At 34.3% G+C, this 23,920-nt stretch overlaps 1 protein-coding gene across 3 annotated transcripts in view; it reads right to left on the bottom strand.

Annotated features, from left to right (window-relative positions):
- Positions 1 to 7,989: 7,989 nt before the first annotated feature.
- Lrfn5 (leucine rich repeat and fibronectin type III domain containing 5) overlaps positions 7,990 to 23,920 on the bottom strand; it is a 361,151-nt gene continuing 345,220 nt past the window's right edge. For all 3 annotated transcript variants that reach the window (XM_051146708.1, XM_051146700.1, XM_051146692.1), the window contains exons 2-5: positions 21,748 to 23,152; positions 18,502 to 19,214; positions 11,955 to 11,998; positions 7,990 to 8,107 (exon numbers count right to left, since the gene is read on the bottom strand). In XM_051146708.1, the coding sequence (XP_051002665.1) occupies positions 8,090 to 8,107; positions 11,955 to 11,998; positions 18,502 to 19,214; positions 21,748 to 23,132 (2,160 nt within the window). In that variant the 5' untranslated portion in view covers positions 23,133 to 23,152 and the 3' untranslated portion in view covers positions 7,990 to 8,089. The remainder of the gene's footprint in view (positions 8,108 to 11,954; positions 11,999 to 18,501; positions 19,215 to 21,747; positions 23,153 to 23,920) is intronic.

The raw sequence follows: 23,920 nt of genomic DNA, 5'->3' as shown, positions 1-23,920 counted from the left end.
TCCTTGAATAAATTGTTTCTATATCACTTGTTAGGAAATACCAACCTAGGACATTAAATGCTAAACAAATAGTGGATAAAGTAAAAATTTTAATGGTCTGAGGCTAATTTAAATGTTACTATAATAATGCAAATGATGTCTGTTGGTTGGAAGCTCTATGGAACACCTTCCTAAGTCACTTCTTTCAGAAATTCATTCAAATAAAACTGTTCCCAAACATATTCAATTAACAATGTGTATTCCTAAATTTTTAAGGAAAGTATATAGAGGGATATTAAGTCACCAGCATGGCTGCTCTGATCACATCCAGAGACCTTTTAGGTCTGTGTGATCCAGCTGTGTTGCCTTTAGTACACACATTTAATCCCAAACAACAAAGGTACATCTAATTGAGAAACAGAAATATTTGACAGAGTAGGAAATTCCCAGCTTTAATAAAAGTAGAGAGAAAAGAGAGGCTACTTAAGAGAGAGCAGCATAGGGGAAGAGAGAGAGAGAGAAAGAGAGAGAGAGAGAGAGAGAGAGAGAGAGAGAGAGAGAGAGAGAGAGAGAGAGAGAGGGGAGGGAGAGAAAGAGATTTACCAGGAAAGTTGTACAGAGACAGGTTGCTGAGAGAAAGAAGGAACTTGGAACACATTGCCAAGGTAAGTATGAGACTAAAAAAGAGAAATTCTGTCAGAAGCAGATAGAAGCCAATTTGAATCAGTCAGATTGAAGAGAAGTTAGAGGCAGAACAGTTTAGTTGAACCAACCAGTTAGGGGTCCAGAAAGAACTACAAAGGGTGAGCTTATTCAGTGGTAAGTCTTGAAGGCTAAATACATTATAGGATTAGGGTAAGCAGTAAGCCATAGAGACAACAATTATTTCAGAGGGTTAAAAAAACATTTGCAAAATATAAAGTAGCATGATTGGCATTTTTCCTTAATTTTATAGGAATACTTGGACCCATTATTTTTTAAATATTTTTCCTGAACAACTAATCATCACAAACCTTGGAGACACAAAATATCAAGTCAAGCACAGTTTTTGAATTGTCTCTGATGTTCCTTTTTTAAAAAAAAATATAAATCACAACAACGATAAATCTGAAAACACTTCCAAAGAGCTCTATGCATATATTAGCTACAATAATATACAGAAATTATTACTGGTTAAAAGTGTATAAATTTCCTTATTAAAATTGTGTGTGACTTAGCAATGCAGATATATTTGCATTTTTATGCATTTGAAGACACTGAATTTTAATCTTTCTTTAGTTTTTGCAATTATTTATAGCCATATACCGCTATTTATAACTGTCTTAGCAACACAAGTAAGGAAAATTCTTTATTTGAGTATGATTGGTTTGTAATGGATTAATTTTAGAATGACTGTTATTGTTGTAGTTAATAAGACTCAAAAGAACATTGGGCATTAAGGTTTTGAAGTAAATTTCAAATAGGAAAAAAATGAAGTAACGAAATCTACAAATAAACACAAAGACAAGCTAATTATGGGTGAGAATTTTCACAAAAGGAAAGACATTTAGCAATTTTACACATAGAAAAAAGATCCTGAACTCAAATTTATTGGATTAACAAGTGTTACAACTGTAAAAATGTCTAGCAGCATATGTCACTTTTTGGCTTACAGGTTTATTTTCCATTATATAATACTTATAAAATGCTATTTACTCTAACATGCAGTGGTGTTAGCCGAATGTGGAGGTGAGCAGGTTAGCTTTAACTCTCCCAGTACATATCAAAGGAAACTAAGACAGTCGTATTCAGTGTACCCAGATCTCTGGAAAAGAGTCAAAGGTGTACATCTACTAAATAGATGCTGAAGGGAGAAAACTTGAGGTTACAGGATATCAGGAGGGTGTTTTCAGTTGCCACTTCTTCATCTCCTACTTGCACAACAGAAATATTGAAGTAGCATCAGCCTCTGCACCCATCCACAGCACAGACTCTTCCCTACTCTGAGCTGGGTCAGTAGACTTCATACCTGCATTATGGTGCCTGTCTCTCCTAATCTGATTGGAAACTACCTGAAGGAATGTGGTTATATAATCACCTTTGTTGGTCAGAGATGTGACAGACACTGCTTACTTTAAACTACAGCAGGGAAACTAATAACTTTACAATGTTTGGAGAGAGATTATATTAAAACAGTCTCAATCTGCGGAAGAAATACTTTACAATGTACAACATTCGAAGTTATTTATATTCAAAGCAATTCAGGATTTGTTTTCACAAAATCAAATAAAAGTGTTTATGTTTGCTCTCATCAATCATTTCAAGAGTAAATTAAAATCTCCAATAAAAAGCAGATAAGGACAGAAGAAAATCAAAACAATCACAGAAACAAAAAAGGCCACATACTTGTCCAGTGTTTAAAAAACCAAATAGATATTTCATTGGAAACAAAGAACAGAAAGAGAGTGTGAGACTGGTGAGCTCACATCAGGGGACCTAGACATTAAGTGAAGATGGCTAAAGGAGAAAATGAACACTATAATTGATGGAATGGGCACTTAATCTAGAAAGAATAGTCGTTACTAAATTACCTGGACAAAAATAAAGCCAAAAAACACCCAAAACAAATATTGGCAGAGTAAAAGGACAAATAAGCAGAGCTACAATAAAAGTTGAATGTTTTTTATATGACACAATAAATAATTCAAAATAAGTGACACAACTGAAATAACAATAATTTGGAAAATATCTCAAATAAGTATATACTTATTTGCTAGCATGTTTACTAGGCAAAAAGGATGAAGACATTTCTGATGAGAGATAAGTTACATAAATTTCTTGAAAAGGAAAAATAAAATTTCTATAGGTTTACAACCAATAATCCAAAATTCCCAAACAATGGAAACCAAAACCCAATGGATTCATTGGTGAATTCTAACAAACAGAAAGTAAGAAATTATTCTTCATTCATTCTATGGTCCCATATCACCACAAGAACAAAAACAGATGGAGATACTAGAGAAACATGAAAGAAGACAGAAGAATATTTTACACCTAAGCCAAATTCCTGAAAAAACTAGCAAATCAAAGTGACCTTAGTTTTAAGTGTATAAACCAAATGGCTATGGAAATACTGTCCTAGAATTGCCATGGTAAGTGAAGAGTAGGAAAATCTATCAATGTAATATATTAAGTTAGTACACTTGTATAAATATAAAAATATGCACAACCATCTTATTTGAGTAAAATGATATTTGTAAATCTAACATAATTTTATGTTAACAACAGTTGTATAAGTAACAAAGGGACCTTTCTTAATGTATAGACAAATTGTGTGAAACTTGGAGATTAAATTATATTCATTATGAGAGGTTGAAAGTCTATCTCTAGTAGCAGAGACTGGAGGGCAGAGATGTCCATTTTTAGTATTGCTCTATAAGTCAATGAAATTAAATAGAAAAAGAAATCAAAAGCACTCATACGGAAAAGGAGAAAAATATCTCCATTTATGGATGACAACATTTTATATGTAGAACATTCCAGAATATACACCAAAAATTATAAGATCTGGTGAAATAGCATTAAGCCAAGTCATGAGATACACAATTAATACTTAGTATAACAATAAAATACCATTGAAAGAAACTAAGAATGATATGGCAACAGGGAAAATATCACATGTTCATGAATTGACATCCTTGGTGATGTTAATCTTGATATTATGCATCACAATCTCAGATTTCCTGTAATCGCTTTAAATTTTCAACAGAAAAAAGAAAAAATGGATATCAACTTCACACCCTGTACATATTGCTTTAAATCAAGTAGTGAAAATGTAAAAAAATAAACTTTGTCTTGAAGAATACATTATTTAATTAACACTTAACTTAAAAACAATAATACAAAGAATATATATACTGACCTCAAAATTTAATCCCCATTACCCATATGGTAAAAAGAAAAACTGACTCCCAATTTTTCCTTTGACCTCAGCACACATGCTGTGGCATGCATATACACACCCTAAAAATTAAAGGAATATAATAAAACATTTTGACAAAAGTGTGGTGTAAAACACTCCACAATATGGGAGAAAGGTGAAAATCATAAATTCAACAACAGACATACAAAGACCACCTCCAATAGAGTATATGTATTCACTTACCACCTACCTTGCACCTGCCTTCCTCCAAAATATCTCCAATTTAAAGGAGGGAAAATAATTGACTTGGTAGTTCATCAGAAGAGATATAAAAGGTCCAACAAATATATCAAAGAGCAATAACACCATTAGATATCTAGAGAATGCTAAGCAAATTAAATGGAAATACATAATTGCTACAAAACATTTCAATAAATAATAGTAAGTATGATGTTGAACCCCTAAGATTACATTGGGTAATGACATTGCTCCTATCTTATTTTTGTAAGTATATATATTTTACCTCATTACAATGAAAAGTCACCTAATGGAATATTTCTCCAAGTGTACTATTATGGTTAAGCATCTTCTGACTGCAGCAGACCTACTTGAAAATTACAAGTGTGGAAAAACAAGTTACATGTATTGCTTAGGAGAAAGTAAACCAATTTAGGTGTAGTGGACATCAATGCAGCAATTTATTGTAAAATGATAAAAAGGATCGAAATATAACCTAGTGGCTTAAGAGCCAAACTCAAATGCAAATGCAAATAACTGAAAACTGAGAATTAAATGATACTTGGATATCAATATATATTTTGACATAATTAACAGTACCTAAAGAGTGAAAAGTATGTGTCCGTAATAAAGAATGTTTGGAACCAATGGTTAATGGTAATGTTATTTATGCTTCAATGTAAATTAACCATACATTTTGGTAATTGGAATAAGCAAGGTACAAAAGGACAAATATTGCATTACCTTGATTGCATGAAATTTCTACATTAGACAAATTCACAGTGAGTAAAGTTTGATGAGGTCATGAGGAACTAGGGAAGGAGAAATTAGCATCATTGCTACATGAATAGAATAACATATACGGTTGTAAACAACCGTATGCGTGAATGTGGTTAACACAGCTGACATATATTGAATTGGCCAAAATGTCACGTTTAGTGTAAATATGTGTTCTACAACAAGAACGTTCTTCAAATGCAGAGTAAAACACTTCCCCACAGTCATACTAGCTCTCCTATGTTGGAGACCATTGACTCTAATTGAACTTAATAGATTTTTGTCACTAATATAGTCAATGTATTTTGAATATGATATTTCATTAGTATATCTAACATTCCTAATACAAATATGATTTTGAAATAAAAATGATAAATATGTTGTTGGATGAACTGAAAGATAAGTGAAAAACAAAAATAAAATAATCTGAGTATCCAAATATATTCTGAAAAATCACCAGGTTTCAAAACATTCTACATAAATAGTGAATATTTTTACAAGAAATTGAAAATCAAAATTACTGTAAAATATGACTACCATTTACAAAACTAAAAGTAATAATTAAAATTACTTGAACCTGATTTATGTTATTCTTTTTGACCAACATTATACTTTATTAGTCTTTTCAGTTCTTCAGATTATGATTACAAAAATTATACATTTATAGTTTGAACAATAGTTTTAACTTTGCCATGCAATTCATAAACTCTGATGTTGAGCAGGGATAACACTCCTTGTCATAACTCCAATTCATGTGCTTGCTATGTTTTATAAAGTTTGTATAAGATGCTACCTAAGAGTTTCTGTCAGCATCCACACCTGGGACAGTTTATTACACAAATAATTGGGAAATAACCTAGAAACAAAAAAATAGAAATGATCTCTGTCTGTACTTAATTTTTATAGCTAACATTTGTTTCCACTTAGATTATTTATTTACTTGAATTATAACATAATGGAGTGAATTTATTGTCCCCACTTATCTACAAATTGTTTTGTTATGTTCATATCGAACTTTGTGGATGACTATGAATTGCACTTAGTTCTATGTTTATGTTCTCTTGTATATCCTTAATATAGGATAGTTTGGATCTGGGGAGATAGGGTGGAAGGTGTCTGCCACCAATTCTGATTATATAAATTCAAACTCCATGGTATATATGATAGAAGGAGAAAACCTACTCATACAAGTTGTCCCCTCAATTCCACAGGCATGCAATGGTATACACATATCCACACTACATGCACATGTACATATGAACAAAGTAAATATGTAAAGCATATTAAAATTTAAAAATATATTCATGTATATCATTGTATAAAACTTTATTGCATACCTCAAGACCCATATACTGAGATTCTTCTTAATAATTATTGTTTTATGTAAACATTATGATTACTGAATACAAATATAAGTCCAAGATTTTTTATTTTTGGAGATTAAGAGTAAGAAATCAAAATAATTTTTATTCTAACACATTAAAACTATACTCTATAGAAAACAATGTTATCGTGTTTTTCTTTTAAAAACAAAAACAAAAACAGAACAACAACAACCAAAAAAAACCAAAACAAAACAAAACAAAAAAAAAACGCAAATGAGAACTAGGGGACAGGCCAGGCTGCAAACACTAGTTACATATTACCACCAAGGAAATCAAGAACCAGAGCCCATGGAGTAAGGGCACAAATGAAACTGTCTCCAACACAGGCCTTGATATACTATACTGCTTTGGGCTCTAGACCGTGTAATAGCACGGTCCCTGATGTTAGCACTTTGAAGGCGAAGAAAAAAAAACATGCTAGAAGTCTTCTGTGCCAGTGTTTGCTGTTTAGTATATATTTCTTCATCATAATCATTTGTGTACACACACACACACACACACACACACACACACACACACACACACACACACACACTTTCCCAAGGAATTAAATTTGTCACCAAACATAATTAAGCAAAATTCCAACATCAGAAATCATCACCAAAGCTCAACTCAAGCATTTTCCATTTCAACCACATATTTGTCATGTCCTCGAAATGCGTGTTGTTATTTAGTGTAGCAGGCCCCTGTTTTCAGTGCACCTACTGGGTTGGTCCAGGAAAACAAATATAATCTACATTTGTTAAAAAAAAAAATGAGTTAAATAGTGATAAGAAATACCTCTTCAGTTCACTATCCTTATGTCTCATACCAGACTAAGGCAGTTCATATCCATTTTCAAATATTGCTCAAATAATTATGAGAGGTTAGAATAAGAAGAAGAACAGAAACTGCTTTTGATGCTTCAGCCCAAGATATACTGTAAAAGGTTAAGGTTGGATACCTTCTCATGTGGCTTTATTCACATTTGTAAGCATAAGCATATCACATCTCTACGTATTCTGGTGTTAATGTACATGTGTACTCTGAAATTTTGAAATGTTGGAGAAAAGAGCTTGACCAAGGAATATAGGCCTGAAAAAGTGACTAAATTTTACCATTTTTGCTCGTTAGGATACCAAACCAATGTACATTATTAGTAACCTCCTCATTCTTCTCAGTTTTTGATGGTCCCTTAGGAGAGAGAAAGTCCTGCCCATTTTGTATCTTACACGAAGAATGCAGCTGCTATTAGTGAGTTGAAATAGTGGTGCTCCTTTAGACATAGGTACACCCTAGAGACAAAGTTGTTCTATTACTACTGACCAACTTGGAATTCTTTACAGTTTCTACCTCTTAGATATAAAAGAAATTTATTATTAAAACATATTATTTCTTATAAAAATCATAACACCATTCAGGCTTGAAGCAAAAGATATTCCCCCCAAATAAGGCAATGTGCAAGCTGTGTCATAGTAAAACATTTATTTGTTAAAGTGATATAGATTATTCAAGATTCTACAGTCTGTTAAATCATGGATGACAATGTAGGATGGATCGATACAGAACTTGATGCCAAGGAAGGCTTCGTTCTCTTTCCTTTCTTAAAAAAAATATTTGTAGATCAGAAGAAAAAAATTTGGTTTTAAAAGGGGATGAACCATGGTGTAAGGGAGCCAGTTTCACTGCATCAGAGACGTCATCACTTTGGCTCCCAAGCGCAATTCCTTCTAGTTTAACAATCCGCCATTGTGAACTGATACATTTTCAAATTTTATCCAGTAAAAATATCAAGGGCAACTGTTCTCAGGAGAGAGGAAAGCGGTGCTCTTCATATGGACTCCAGCCTCTGCCGTAAAAGAAAGGAAAAGAGGAAGAAAACACACAAACCAGTAAGAATATTATGCAGAAATTCTAAAACTTCTGAGCTTTGAAACCCAGGCCAAAGAATACTGACACAATGTACAGGGTATAATAGAGACACCCATATCAATATTGAAGATAGTATGGGATTATTTGAAAGTTAGCGAATATGTAAAAATAATCATTTTAAAAACAGATCTAAGTGCATAAAGCCTCCATATTTTTTTGATTCAAACCTAACTTGTAGGCAAGAACTCTCTTTTATTGAATTTCCCCAAAACCCTGCAGGAAAAATTAAATAATATATGCCTCTGCTGTTTTTTTAAAATAGGCATCTTCAATCACATTTCTTCAGTATTTCTAAAACTTACATGATCGCTGTGCTTTACATTCTGCAGAAAGATTTGTGTCATGAAAATTTAGTGAGATTTAGTTGTACCCTTAATGATGACGAAGAACACTGTTCTTTTTCACTAATTAGTCAAATTTAAGTAGAAACTAAGCACTTATTTTAAGACTGCCATAAGCTAGTATAAACCATGCTATATCTGCTCTGAGCACATGCAGACACAAACACAGATAAATCTTACACATTTTTCTGTTTTCAGTAGATAAGTCATTCTTCAAACTGTCACTCACAGCACTTTAGTATCGAAGTACACAAGTCCACTCACTTCTGTATACACTGCTCCTTTTTTACATGTTAACACGGGCATCCTTTCTCTTATTGGGCTACTTTTAAGGATACAATTCTTTGTCAATTATCCCAATTACTCCACTTATCATCACAAAACTTATGAATGACTCCACTCTTCCTTTCTCTTGAGTCATTGTTGTGTAAATATATCCTTATAATCTTATTACACAATAATTTTATGTAATTCATTTAAATATTTTAGGCCCCCTGAACTTCCATGTTTATTCAGGAATCCATAAAAATGAACGAATGAAGAAACAAAAACCAGAATAAGACATTTTGTAGAATACAATTCTGTTTAAAACACTCTAATGGTGATAAAAAAAAATCCCCTTGGGAGATGCTTCAGTGTTGAAGTCCTGGGCCTGCAGCTAGCTGTGGATTTATGCTCAAAGACTACTCTCTGTGCTGGGGCCCTTTATATGCAAACAACAGAGCACTGAAAGGGGGCATGTGAGAAAGGGTGAGGGTCCCAGCCTGCTCAGAAGAGCATCACCTTTGCTTCTGCTGACCACTGTGGAAATGATAGACCTGAAATAGCCAAAATAACATGTGTTCCAAGATACATACAAGAAGGTCATACAGGAACTTAAAATCTTATATATAAGCAGAATGAGAGCTGGATAGTGAGTGAGCGAATGTGATTTTGACACTGATTTGATAAACATTTTACTTTTTGCATGTAAATTTCTTGGCAATGATTATAGAAAAGAAAGAACAGAAAAACTGCAAATGAAGTATTTCTATGACATTAAAGTATTAGTTTTTATATCTTAAAATGTTTTAAAATTCATCATCAGGAATTTTAAAGACTGACATAGTCCATCCTTTTTCCCCTTCACTCAACTGCCAAACATACCCTAAAACAGAAATTTTCTGTTGAAAGACAGAACTTCATGATATTATGGTTTGCTGTAATTGGTGTTGGTGGTAGAAAATGGCTTACATATATTTGTATTTTGCTTTAATTACATGTTCAAATTATCTATTAAGAGCAGTAAAGTCAATGTCATGAAAGTCATTGTTAGTATTTTTATGAATTTATCACACTGGCATAATTTTACTTTCTGTAGCTACACACACACACACACACACACACACACACACACACACACACACACACACACACACGTGCGCATCCAAAATAAGGGCAAAAGCTAACTTCTAATTCCATTTCTAATAATGAAACGAGACAGTCATGGTGGTGGGTAATGCGCTGGGGAATTCATAGTTGGCAATTTGAATACGTTTTGAGTATCCACTCTTCTGCTTCTGTCTGCAGCACCACATTGTGCTGTTGTGACGTAGAAATGCTTCTGATACAGCAATCATCTGCACCTAGTCTGTTACTTAAGCTATACCTCAATGTTCAGGTCAGCCGGTTGCCTAAATTCCAACAATCAGTGCACTGTAAAAAGTGAGAGAAAGACGGGAAGATAAATATAGAGAGAGGGGAGAATAGAGAAGAAAAGAGAGGAGACTGAGGAAAAGAGGAGGCTGGAGGACTAGGACTCAGGAAATGAAAGAGAGAAAAGGGAGGAGTGGAGAGCAGGGCAAGGTAAACTGAGAGAAATGATGTGGAGAGCAAAGCCGCCCTCTGTAGGCCAGTTCTGGTTATGGCACCGGGACTTGAAGTTCTTCGTTTCTCCTGAGCCATCTGTTCACTGAGACACTCAAGAATGGACTAAGGGAAGAAATGTTACATGAAAATGCATGCTCTCATTTAGGGGTGGAATGTTTTAGGGAAAACAATGATACACGGATAAAATTAATATTTTTAATGTATATAATGTTAGAAGGGACAAAAGATATCTTTTACATTGAAAGCATGCAGGGTTTTTGTTGTTGTTGTTGTTGTTTTGTTTTTTGTTTTTTGTTTTTAAAAAGAATTTTCCTTCTGTTTGAAACCTCAAGCAAATGGCTGACACTTCCAGCTGTTTGAGCAGATTGCTCCAGTGCTCCTCCATTCTGGCAACACATTTACTCATAAATTAAAATTCAGCAATCACATTCTCATTTAAAAATTAAATACACACACACACACACACACACACACACACACACACACACACACACACAAAGAAAAGCTCTCAAGAAGAGCAATTGGTGGCTGACAAAAACAATGCCTCAAATAAGGCATATTCAGCTTCACTGTAAAATGACCTCACCTTTTCACACACCAGTGTAAAACTTCAGCTTTTTCAACAAGACAAAGTGAATCACTGCACCCCAAAGTAGAGCAGGGATGAGAAGCGTGGCTGCCTGAATATGCCCGTACAAAGATGGGTGTCAGGCACGGATCATTGTATTTATACAAAGATATCTATGCGTACAGAGTAGTTTTAAAAATGATTTAAGGCAGGGAGGAGTGCATGAATTGATCCAGAGTCACGCTAACAACAGGATTAGAGCTACCGTTTATCCTAATAACGTTTATGGTCATCAAGAATAGATCTAGGCACGGTTTGAAAATGAGAGACACATGGGAGAACAGCAAAATAAAAGGATCCAGAGGGTCCTAGAAATCTACAAGTAGAACAATATGATAGGCAGATTTGGGCCCAGGGGTCCCGCTCAAACTAAGGCACCAGCCAAGGACAATACAGGAGGTAAACTTTAAACCCCTTCCCAGATCTAGCCAATGGTCAGAATATTCTCCACAGTTGAGTGGAGAGTGTGATACGACTTTCTCACGTACTCTGGTGCCTCACATTTGACCATGTCCCCTGGAGGGGGAGACCTGGTGGCACTCAGAGGAAGGACAGCAAGTAGCCAAGAAGAGACTTGATACCCTATGAGAATATATAGGGGGAGGTAATCCCCCTCAGGAACAGTCATAGGGGAGGGGAATAATGGGAAAATGGGGCGGGGGGAGGAATGGGAGGATACAAGGGATGGGATAAACATTGAGATGTAACAAGAATAAATTAATAAAAAAAAATTAAAAAAAATTAAAAAAAAAAAAAAAAAAGAAAGAAAATTCTTTCAACCCACACGAAGCACAGTTTGTACTGCTAAGCCTCCATTTAGTGGACAATCTCAAAGCAGTGCATTAGCATGTCAGTAATTAGAAACTTCATGTATATAATAGCAAATCTTTGGTTTTGATGTAAATAACTATTAATAAGTTTCTCACCTGTGTTTCCTGGACACTCTGGTCAACATTAGTCGGCAAAGCATCTGGGAATGAGATTTTCAATGTCATGATCAGTTCTTTACTTGTTTTGTTCCTTAATATCCGTCCTAATACCCTATTCACTTTATTTTTGCGGGGCTGAACCATCACTTGCATTATAATAATTGGCTTTTCTATTTCATAGTTTTCTGTAGCTATATCATATATTCAATACTATAAAAATTTAAATTATAAATATGTATCTGTGGAATGTAAACCTATGCCTTCTAATGCAGCATCAATGGAATTCAATGAGACAGTCAGGTTTCTTTTTTTAAATTCATCTCCTAATTGGCATTTTATTTGGTGAGGTGCCTATGAAAAACATAAAAACCTCAGAGCTCCAAGCAGGAAACAGAATTCATCCATACTTACCACACCTTTATAAAAACTGTATTAGCCATTAAATTAACATTTAGTACTCAGCTACTCTTATGTTATCCATTTCTAAATGAAAGAGTACAAATAAGATACTACATGAATATCCATCTATTTGCCTATAAATGTTCAATATCATGGCAAAACCTTGTTTACACATCTTCCATTTCTTTGAAGAGTGTGTTCAAGAAAAATACTATAAATTATTTGGAAATAGACCTTGTTAAGTATCTATAAGGATGGTTGTCAGATTTTATAACATATGCTAGAAAAAGATGAAATATTATTTAATTTTATATAAATTCATTGATCATAAATATTTATTTGAATTTACAATACACCCTGTAGGTTAGCATTTTCATAAGTATTACAGAGAGAAAAATAGGAAATTTGTATATTGTAGAGTCAAAATATATTTCATAATTTTAATTTTTTCAAATATTCCTTTACTTGTAATTATAGAGCGCAGAATTGCATCAACTGCTTAATGTATGTCTTCAATGATAAAAGGTATGTAATCATACCCCAAACCAAGTACATTAAAATAATAAAACAACAGGTTGATGGTTTTCTCTAGAATATATTAGAAATTTCATATATATATGTATATATATATATATAGTTTTTGGCATTTATAACCATAATGATCACCATTTTGGTAAGAAAAATGAAATCAGGATGAAAATTGGACATAATTAGAAAACTCAAATGACAAATGTGTATTAGAAAGTGTATATTTTGATTGTTATCTTAAAAATGTTAGATATAGTTTGGTAACATTTCTCTGCTAGTCCTTTAAAATTGGCTTATATTTAAGTAATTGGAAAGTTAATAATTTGCATTCCATAAAATATAATTTTCTCTGATTTCTCCTAAAATTTACTGTATGTGCAGAAATATATCTATCCATAAGTAGGTAGTACAAATACATAATATTCATATGCATTCAAAATTTACTTTAGTTATTTAGTATTGACTTTGAAACAGCTGAACATAGCCAGAACAATTACTCACCATTTCCTTTGTTACAATGAAAAGTTGTAAATTTTAATAAAGTTGCAAATGCATTTATATTAACACCATGTGATAATTTAATACTTTAATACACTTCTAATTATAACTCTACTTTGTGTCTCACTTGTGATGAAACTAAGATACCTCAATCACAGAAACATATTAATGACTTTTTTTTTTATTTTGTGCAGAATTTTGTTCTGATAAAAGCAAGTATTTCCTCCACAAAACAATGAAATGAAATACAAAACTCACAGTGCTTATAACATCATGGCTGAGGGAGCTTCCTTGTCAAATTTTTAGGTTTTGTCTCTACAACTGAGTATTTTGAGGGCCAGTTTTTGAACATGTTATAAAAATCTTGTTGAATTTGATGAGTTTTCTCTTTCCTTAATAAATTTGGGTGACACTGCATTTTTCTTTAAAATTTGATTTAATTATTCTTTTTATGTGCAAATGTGTGCCCACAAGTGGAAGGATGGGCACCGTATGCATGTAGGACCCGAAGAAGTGAGAAGGAACATTGGCTCCTCTATACCTGGAGTTGTTGAGAGTTGTAACCCACCATGTAAGTACTAGAAACAGAGCCCAGGCTCTCTGAACAGGAAGTGCAGTTAATAACTAAGCTGTCTCTCCAGGCACTCAATGACATACTTCATACCCACAAAATACATTCAATGTCATTTGCCATTTGTATTCTAAAGGATGTAATTGTGTTATTATTTTATTATGTTTTATTATTACTATTAACAACTAAGAAGAAAAACATGGATCTTTTGTATCCAACCCACAGAGCTCTACGGAAATCTTTACCCCAAATATTTTCCTGGCTCACACAGGAGCATGCAATGCTAAGGCTGCTCTCATGACAAAACCCAGTCTGAGGAAAAGAAGGATGGTTGTCACTCTGCCTGGTTGGCATGACCGTGCTTCACTTAGCCTTTTAAACTGCAGTTGTAAATAATCAATGACAAGAAAACAACAAATTTTGTTTGCTGCCTTCTTAGATAAAAGTACATTTAAAGGACACCTACAATGCTTATTATGTCTTCAGAATTTGCATTTTAGAGAAAGTTTTCTTAAGTTTATAACTAAACACAAGGAAAGAGAGAATACTAAAATTTAGGAAACAGGTGACAATTAATTGAAAATAATTTCCTTATTATTTGATTTAATTTCTAAGTTAAAGTAACATTTCTGTAATTAAAGAAGATAAAATGAATGAAATTATATTGACAGCAAGCACTTTTGTGAGATGAACACTGAAGAGAAAATATTTCACAAAATAGTTTGAATATTTTGAAATTGAATTATTTCAGAGAAAATTGAAATATTTTACTGAATATAATTTGTGTCACTAGATTATCCTCTAAAACTTTGTCAAAAATATCTTAGAAGTAGGTGAAATCAATTGATTTAGTGCAATTGCTAGTGAGACCTCTCGTTACTCCTTTAATTTTGGAGGAATTTCTATAGGAAACAAACTGGAGAAGGTCATGTTTCTTGATTCCCATACCTAATTTAAACTTTTATATAACAGATTTATATCAAGTTAGAGGTTCCAATTATAACAGTTATCGAAGCAAAGGGCTATTTCCCAGAATGCTCAGGAAACTTTGAAGGCTGGATTTCCCCATTATGACAGCACTTGAATTGTCCTTTGGTGTTTCTAACTCAAAGGACAATTACTCAAAATGAACCAAAAACATTTTAGAGAGGGATACATAATGTTTTATCTAAACATTCAGAGTAAACGACTCTAAAATATGCTAATATTTAAGAGAGCACATATTTGTTTTTGCAAGTAACTAAGTGATAATTTTATATGGCTAAAAGGAAATTTAAATAATTAAGAAAAAGGAAGTAAAAATAATGTATGCGTTCTGCCTATAGTCAGAAACAATAAAAAGGAAATGGTATGTTCAGACCACAAATATATGGCAGTTTAGATAAAGAATGTAGTACACGGAAAAAAGAAAAACAAGAAGAGGACAGCATCTATGACTTTTGTTGTAACATAATTTCTGGACCAGAATCATCATGATGCTAATCAGTCAAAATCATTATTAATGGTAACAGTAATACTTCTATTTCTACAGCTACTCATGTATCTATCTATACATTATTCATTGAATAAACTAAACATATATTGTGTATCAAACATTATAATAAATAATATTAATTATCTCCAAAAGCAAAACTGCCATCCTCTAAATACACATGAATATCAGATGACTTTCTTGATAGGCTATGTCTCAAAATATAAACTTTTCCAAAGACTAAAACACTGACTTAGATCTTTATGTTTAAAAGAAAAATGTCCAAGATTTTGGTAAATGTACTCTGAAAAAAATCTCATGAAAATACTAAAAAAAAATTATTTTAAAGACTTCAGTTATATTTTAAATGGTTCTATATCACATATTTTTAAATGCCTATGAAAAGTAACATCCCCAAGATTTCAGAGGAAGGTAAACAGGTTCATCATTTCTAAAAACAAAGCAATTGTAAAGTTGGTGTTTCTCGTTAGGCATGAAGGGATTCCTACTCTGATCTCAAGCGCTTCTTGTTCTCCTTCGCATTTCTTTGTGAAGACTGGAAAACTTTTGCCCTTTCAAAACGTTTATTATGATGCTGGCAAATCACAGAATGGAATGATTAACTTGCTGTTCTCATTCACTGCAGCCTTAGAAATTGTGTGGTCGGTGTGGATTCAAAATACACAGTTGGAGTTAGACTTTACTACTGTAACAGTGCTGAAAATCAGTCTACCTTGAGAAGTGCTTTGCTTTCATGAACTAAGACCATGTAAGTGACCTATGTGTCACCAATAGCTATCTACAGGAGCAATCAGAAAGTTCAGGCTTTGCTTAGCAAAAAGGAAATTCTCCAAAAGAAAGCAAGGAGGAGATGGGACTTAGAGAGCATAAGTAAGCCTTCTGGGCAACCTATAAAAAAAAAAGTTATAAAAACTGGCACTAAACCCAACTCCAATTGTTTCAGTCTGATTTCTCATTTAATAGTGTCAATAGGGTGGGAATGCAAACTAGTACAGCCACTTTGGAAATGTGATACGACTTTCTCACATACTCTGGTGCCTCACATTTGACCATGTCCCCTGGAGGGGGAGACCAGGTGGCACTCAGAGGAAGGACAGCAAGTAGCCAAGAAGAGACTTGATACCCTATGAGAATATATAGGGGGAGGTAATCCCCCTCAGGAACAGTCATAGGGGAGGGGAATAATGGGAAAATGGGGGGGGGGGGGAATGGGAGGATACAAGGGATGGGATAAACATTGAGATGTAACAAGAATAAATTAATAAAAAAATAAATTAAAAAAAAAAATAGTGTCAATAGGAAGCATATATGATAAGATGTACCTCTACAAAATTAAATTTAATTAAAAATTTAAAATTGAATTAATTAATTTTTATATTCAATTAAAATTAATTCAATGAGCAAAAAGGAAGATAATGATTTGAGAGTCTGAAGTTTAAGCAGTGTTTGAGTGATATGAGTTACTATATTATCATTTTGAGGCAGATGTGGGAGTGCACGTCTGTAATCCTACCACCTGGGCAGTGGAGCCAAGAGTATGCAAGAACCTTCAAGGTGTTCTTAACTATAGAGTGGTTTTGAGGTCAGCTTGTGTCTATGCCAAATAGACACATATAATTTATTGACAACTCCATAGAAATATTTATATATGAATCATGACTTCAGGGAAACTCCAAAAATGTTTGATCAAGTAAACATACAAATAATTATATATTGTTCTTTAAAGTAACATGTGCCCACTATATTGAATTATTTATGATTACATATAACACACTGTTGTTTAAAAATGTACTTACTTTAAATACAAACATTCAGTAGCAGAATTATAACAAATAAGAGAAAAAAGTCACTCTGGTTAAGTAGCAATGCTTTTCTACCATTTGTTAAAGTGATGTGTCTTTCTTTAGAATTTTTTATTTCTTGTGATGATAAAAACAAACACCTATTTGTAAAAGCAAGTTTACATTTTTGTCTAATTCTTTGAATTATATTAAAAATATAAAACACATTGATTCAAAAGTTGTGCATGGAATAAATATGATCACCTTTATATCTATGGATTAGCATACATGATAAAATGTAAAATGAATTTCATTTTATTTTATTTTCCACACAAAAAAAATGTGTTTTAAAGAGAAGTAGCATTGAACAATTTTAGCACCAGAACCAAGACTTTTGTTGAGAAAGTCACTTACTTGGGCATTCCTGGGAATGTTTAATTTGAATAATAAATGTAAATATCAAGCAGTTGATTGCCACTGGAAACAATACAGTGCCTTCACTGAAAACGTATCAGCTTTTTCTATACAGACTTCTCTTTAAATTACAAAGAAATCTAATTTTTGTGTGAGACATTACCTATGATGGGATTTTTCATAAAACAAATTCTGTTTATTTTGTGTGGCTGAGGATGTGGGTGGCACTAGCATGGTTATCAGAGGACAATTTGTGAATGTTCAAACTCTCTTTCCACCATTGGTTCCCATTTACTAAATGATCAGGCATGACAAGCTTTGCGCTTTCATAGGCTGAGATATGCCTTGGCCCTGTGATCACTTTTTTTTTTCCTTTTCATTTTTATGATAAGCTCTCACAGGACCTGAATATTAGCCTTAGGTTAGGAGAAGGCACTGCTGCTGTCTCTTGCAGCCCCCACATTTGCTGTATTATTTATGATACCCTCATGCATATACATGAGGGTGCTATATCTTCCTTGGATGGTTTATAAATAACCTCAAGTTCAAGAATCAAAGACAAGACAAGAATTTCAAATTTCAATTTCCTCTGTGAATTTCCCCTGTGATTATTTCAAAGAGAATTAATAGATTAAACAACACTTCCTTATGTGCACTCCGCACTTAAAACAGTTAGTTTTCCATTGCAAATATCAGAAATGCAGGGCTGAGTTCAAATTCCATTCACAGACATGCTTCGTTTAGGAGATAGCTCACAAGATTTCGGTGAATTACCGTAGGAATAATATTCCTTTAATCCTCCTTTATGGGAGGACCCATGCCTGGCTCTAGCTCTCCCAGCAGGCACAGTGAGAAACTTACTTGGCTTGGTATGTGCTCTTTGAGAAGTGGGTCCCTCTGTGACAGAATCAGGAGGGCAGCTAGCTAACTGCAAGGCAGTTGAGTTGTTCCTGTTAGTGTTTTGAGACTCAGCATTTGTGACAACTTCACTCTGTGGCTCAGCACTCGGCTTTGTGCCAGTCTTTCGTTTCTGCTTTTGAGACACAGATGCACTTGAAGTCCAGGTAGGAGGCAAAGCAGAGGTAGTGGTAGAAGAGTCCTGACTCGAACATGTTTCTGAAGACTGAATTACATTGTCACTGGCAACTTTGCAGCACTGGGCATTTTCTTCATGGCCCATGGCTTGTTTGGACATGGACTGAGGCAGCGTGGCACTGCAGCCTTGCATCTGAGCCCCGTTAGTTTGAGAATAAACGTTGCTAACCTTGGTGACCTTGTGTTGCCCATTACTGTTACAAACCTTATATCGGATCATCAGTATGATGATGAAAACCAACACAGATGCAACAATGATTCCACCAATGATAATAATCATGGTACCGCCCAAAAACTGGGACTGCATAAAGTGGCAACGGACATAATCCTGTTCTGTAGTAAACTGGATGCAACCAACGACTCTTGTGGCAGTGAGGGAAGTGATGCCATCGTCATATATGGCCAAGACACACAAGTCATACATAGTTCCAGAAGCCAGATTATTGACCAGAAATGTTTTGCTCGTAGGAGGTATCATTCTGAGGGACAATAGAATATGTGTTAATATTAAAAACAAAACAAAACACATATACACAAAGTCATTATGGTTTTAGTTCTCTCTCCCTCAATAATCACTAGATAAGCACATTTATGACTGATATGAAATATGGAGATATGATCTGATCTTATATCTACCAAGTTAAAATAGCTGAAAACTCATTGTCACAGTCTGAGTTATATTAATGGGGCCTGCACCATGCTTTGGCAAGCTTACTAATTACACTGTTTGGCAAAGCAGAACTCCTAATAAAAGTCGTTGCTAAAAATCATTTGTGACAAATTGCTTGTGAAAGGTGTGACTGTGGCATTATTTGACTACTAAACAAATCCATTTAGCACTTACAACACCTTTATGGCTGAAAGGCAATTTGAAGAAAGAGAAAACACTGACAATTACATTAGCAACCAAAATGGAACTGTAATTCAGAGCCTTTGCTTTCCAAATCAGTAATAGGCTGCAATGGAATGGCACCCGCTAAGGCTATCTTTAATAACTTCTCTTGTTACAAGGATGAACAGATTTTATTTACAGACATCCTGATTTCTTATGTTCCCAGTATTTTTTAATGAGTGTGATGTGCCCGCATGTAATGACCTGGACACATGAGGAAGCACAGCTTTTGGTAAGAGTATGAATTCATCGAACCACCATATCCAGGTGAGAATCTCCATCAAAACACACATATATATATATTTTTACTTTTAGAGAAATCTCTCAATACATTCTGCCATTAATATATTTCTGTATTACTATTTATTAATAACTCTACTTTCTAAAAAGTAACCAAATACAATTTAAAGTAAAGTTAACTTAGAACTAAGGGTTGAAACTGTAATTTCTCCTGAAAATGAGTTATAGAAATGTCAAACCATGATAAAACTAAACTGGGATACGAACTACACAGTGTGTTCTGAATGGACTAGAAAACTTCAAAAGCATGTATTAATAACCTAAATTACTGGTGCCATTCAGTGAGTGTATTGTAAATGTTATATATCAGTAAGTACTTACTTAATCTTTGTAAGACACAATGGAGTAGATACCAATGTTTTACAGACAACAACAACCTGCTCAGAAATTCAACAAGGTTCTCAGAACCACACATAATTTATTTCTCAGAACATACATACGACTGTGGGATTTGTGAAAGTAAAATGTGGCTTATCACAGAGTTAAATTTTATTATGACAGTTACAGAAAAGTGTGGTGAGGTTGGCATCTCTCCATGATCACCAGTTGAATATCATCTGTGGACTGTGTGGAGAGCCTGTGAGACAGGAGTAAACTACATTTTGTTAATACTTTTATGTTATAGTGTGCTACCACATCCATTTACCGATGAGAGGGATATTAAAAACCACTTAGCCTAATCGTTCTTTCTAAAGATGAGGAAATTAAAACTCAGTCAGGTAGAACCTGGTCCAGAATTGATTGCATAGCTACCTAAGATACTTAAAAAAAAATTTTCCCACTAGTCTACACTTACTTTTAGAAATTAATCACATTTCCATACATGAATGAAAAGCAAATTATTTTCAAGAATTTAACTTCTGTATACGGGAACTAAACTGACCTAAATCTTAGTTTTTCAAAACTGTGACTTTGCATCATTTCCGAGGGGCAATAATAATCTCTCATGAGTAAAATTATATGGAATAAAAATGTGAATTTCCAAGTGAAAATTGGACAGGAGGTGACTACAAATCAATGAGGCTGAACTTTAGAAAAACATACCAGAAATTCACTAGCAGGTGCAAGTTCTCCTTCATTGTCCTGTCCCTGTGGTTAATACTTAACGCCAGTGATACTTTCACTGCTCAAAATATGATGTACATCTTCTTTGGAAGTGTCTTAAGAACCCGAGCACATAAGACAGCACACACGCACATAAGTCAATCATTCAAAGAATCAGTCTCATTACTTGATAGTTATATCATACCTCTTGCCCAATAATGGCAATAAGCATCTTGAGCACCCACCTTATTCACAAGACTTGACTCCAAAAGGCTTGTTTCCAAAATTGAAACTCACCCTCAAAAGACGAAGATTTGACACCATTGAGGATATTCAAAACAGTATGCCGAAGGTTCTAAAGATAATTCCAAAACTGCTTTGAACAATGGCAGCATCACTGGGGTAATGGGATAGCCTCCCAAGGTGACTTCCTTGAAGGAAAAACACTCATGTGGATGTGTAAATTCTGGTATGTTTTTGAAAATTTAAATTAAATCTGTCTTGTTGTCTGACAGTCACATGTCCCATATGAGGTTAAAAAAAATTAAGCATAGTATTAAATATAAACATATACTGTTAGAGAAGAATTCCATTCAAACTATTCTTCCATATATATTCACCATTCAACATGGCACTTTATGTACTATAAAGTTGGATTGCTACTATTCCAGCACAGAGTAGCTGTGTCAATTTGGGAATAATACAAAGTAATAACGCTTTATAAACCCTGCACTATAATGGTCAGCAAAGACCCAAGATGACTGAATTTTTCTTACCTGTAAACAAGGGTGTCATCATAAGTACCATTGTACTGAATTTGAAACATACGGATTCCAGGAATATTTCTTTGAAAATTAAATTTAAGTAGTGCTGTTGACGAGGTTGCTTCTGCCACCACAATTTTTTCTTGACTCATTTTAGTATCACCGTTGCTACTGCTAGCATTTGAACCTGACTTTGTGGAAGTAGAGATATCTGAAGACCCAGGGTCAGGCTCATGGATATGATTGGTGCTGTTTAGTAGGTGGGGGAGTTTAATTATGTGAAGGTCCACAGTTTGTGTTGCTTCCCCCGCAGGATTGGAAGCAATACAGGTAAAAGCTCCTGTATCTTTTACAGTTGTTATAAGGATGTCAAGTGTTCCATTATCATACACCAGGGACCTTGTTGCATTTGAAATCAGCTTCCCTTCAGGAGAAATCCAGTGAATTGCAGGTTCAGGGTCTCCTCTAGCTTTGCACCTCAGTGTTGCCCTTTGACCCTCCAAAACTCTCATCTCATGTGTGTGACGAGTGATGAGTGGAGGCTCACACAAAAACTCTTCTTCAGGAATTGACCAGAAATAACGACCAGTTAAAAGTGCAGGAGAGGCACATGTCTCAAGGTCGTCTTCCCTCGACAGTCTTCTCAGCCACAGTAACTCACAATTGCAATGCAAAGGGTTCCCACCAAAACTAAGCGCAAACGTCGATGGGCTTATGATTCCTGAGGTGGCCAGCACCTGCGCTCGCTGAAAGAGAGGGTCAGGAGGCAGCTTTTGCAACTTGTTTGATGTCACATCTAGCCGAGTCATCTTGTGCAAGTGGGAGAAAGTTCCCTTAGGAATGTTGTCAATCATGTTGTGATCCAAACTAAGGGTGTGCAAGCTCACCATCTTCTCTACAGCATCCCAGGGAATCGTTTCTAGATTATTATAGGACAGGTCCAGCTCCTCAAGGGCAAAAACATCGTCGAATGCTGTGGAAGAAATTAAAGTCAGCTGATTGTTGTTCAGTATCAAATGATGAAGGTTGGAAAGCCCACTGAACATATCATTTGTAATTTTAGTCAATCTGTTGCTATTCAAATGCAAGGCTCTCAAATTTCGTAGATCAGCAAACGCATGGGGTGTAATAAAACTTATTGTATTCCTGGATAGAGTCAGGTCCACCAAGCTGGTCATATTGGCAAAATCTTTCCTTTTGATATTTGTAACAAAATTGTCTGCCAGCCGTAGTTCCACAGTTCTTCTGTCAATGTTTGGTGGAACAAACAGAAGCCCTTTCTTGGCACAAAGGGTTGCAAGATTGGGAGACAAAATCTGACAGACACAACGCTTTGGACAGATTTGAGCTCGCACAGCTATGCCAATGAGAAACAGGTAAAAAAGGAATTTTTCCATTGTAGATCAGGTTTAAGAGCCTGCAAAAAAAAAAAAAAGATATAAAGGAGAGTTTAAAATCCAATGATTATATATGTCATATCCACACTAGAATATTTTTATGTAGATGGGGACACAGAAGTAGTTTTAGTGGTTTAGATATCAAAAGAGGATTAATTATACCTTCTCTAGTAGAATCTGTATTGGAGTCACAGAATTTAAGGTTAAATTGAAAATATTTAATTAAAATAAATCATGTAAAAAAAGAAAATTGTATCAAAAGATTATTATCATTCTCTATTTTAAATGTCACTTAAAAAATTACCAAGGTACTTAAAGAAACTTAAAAATAAACAAACAAACAAAAATAGAAATTTGTGTTTGGAATTGTAGAGCTAGGAGTTCAGAAAAGAAAGAAATATGAGTTAAGAATCTGTTTTACAGCCTGGCAGTGGTGGCATACTCCTTTAATCCCAGCATTTGGGAAGCAGAGGCAGGTGGATGAGTGAGAGGTCAAGGTCATCCTGTTCTACAAAGTGAGTCCAGGATAGCCAAGGCTACACTGATAAACCCTGTCTCAAAAAATCCAAAACAAAACAAAACAACCACAAAAAAACAAAAAAGAAAAACAAAGACAAAACCACAAACAAACAAGCAAAAACGCACAAAGAAACAAACAAACAAACAAAACAAGAATCTGTGTTATACAAGTGAGCATGTGCACCCACTAACAGGTACAGACATAGTAATGGAATGGTTGTTGTTGGATTAGTTTGTAACAAATAGTTGATGGAGATTTTTGATTACAT

The sequence above is a fragment of the Acomys russatus genome, chromosome 1 (genome assembly GCF_903995435.1).
Source record: "Acomys russatus chromosome 1, mAcoRus1.1, whole genome shotgun sequence".
Classification (NCBI taxonomy): Eukaryota; Metazoa; Chordata; class Mammalia; order Rodentia; family Muridae; genus Acomys; species Acomys russatus.
This window is presented reverse-complemented; position numbering and strand designations above follow the sequence as displayed.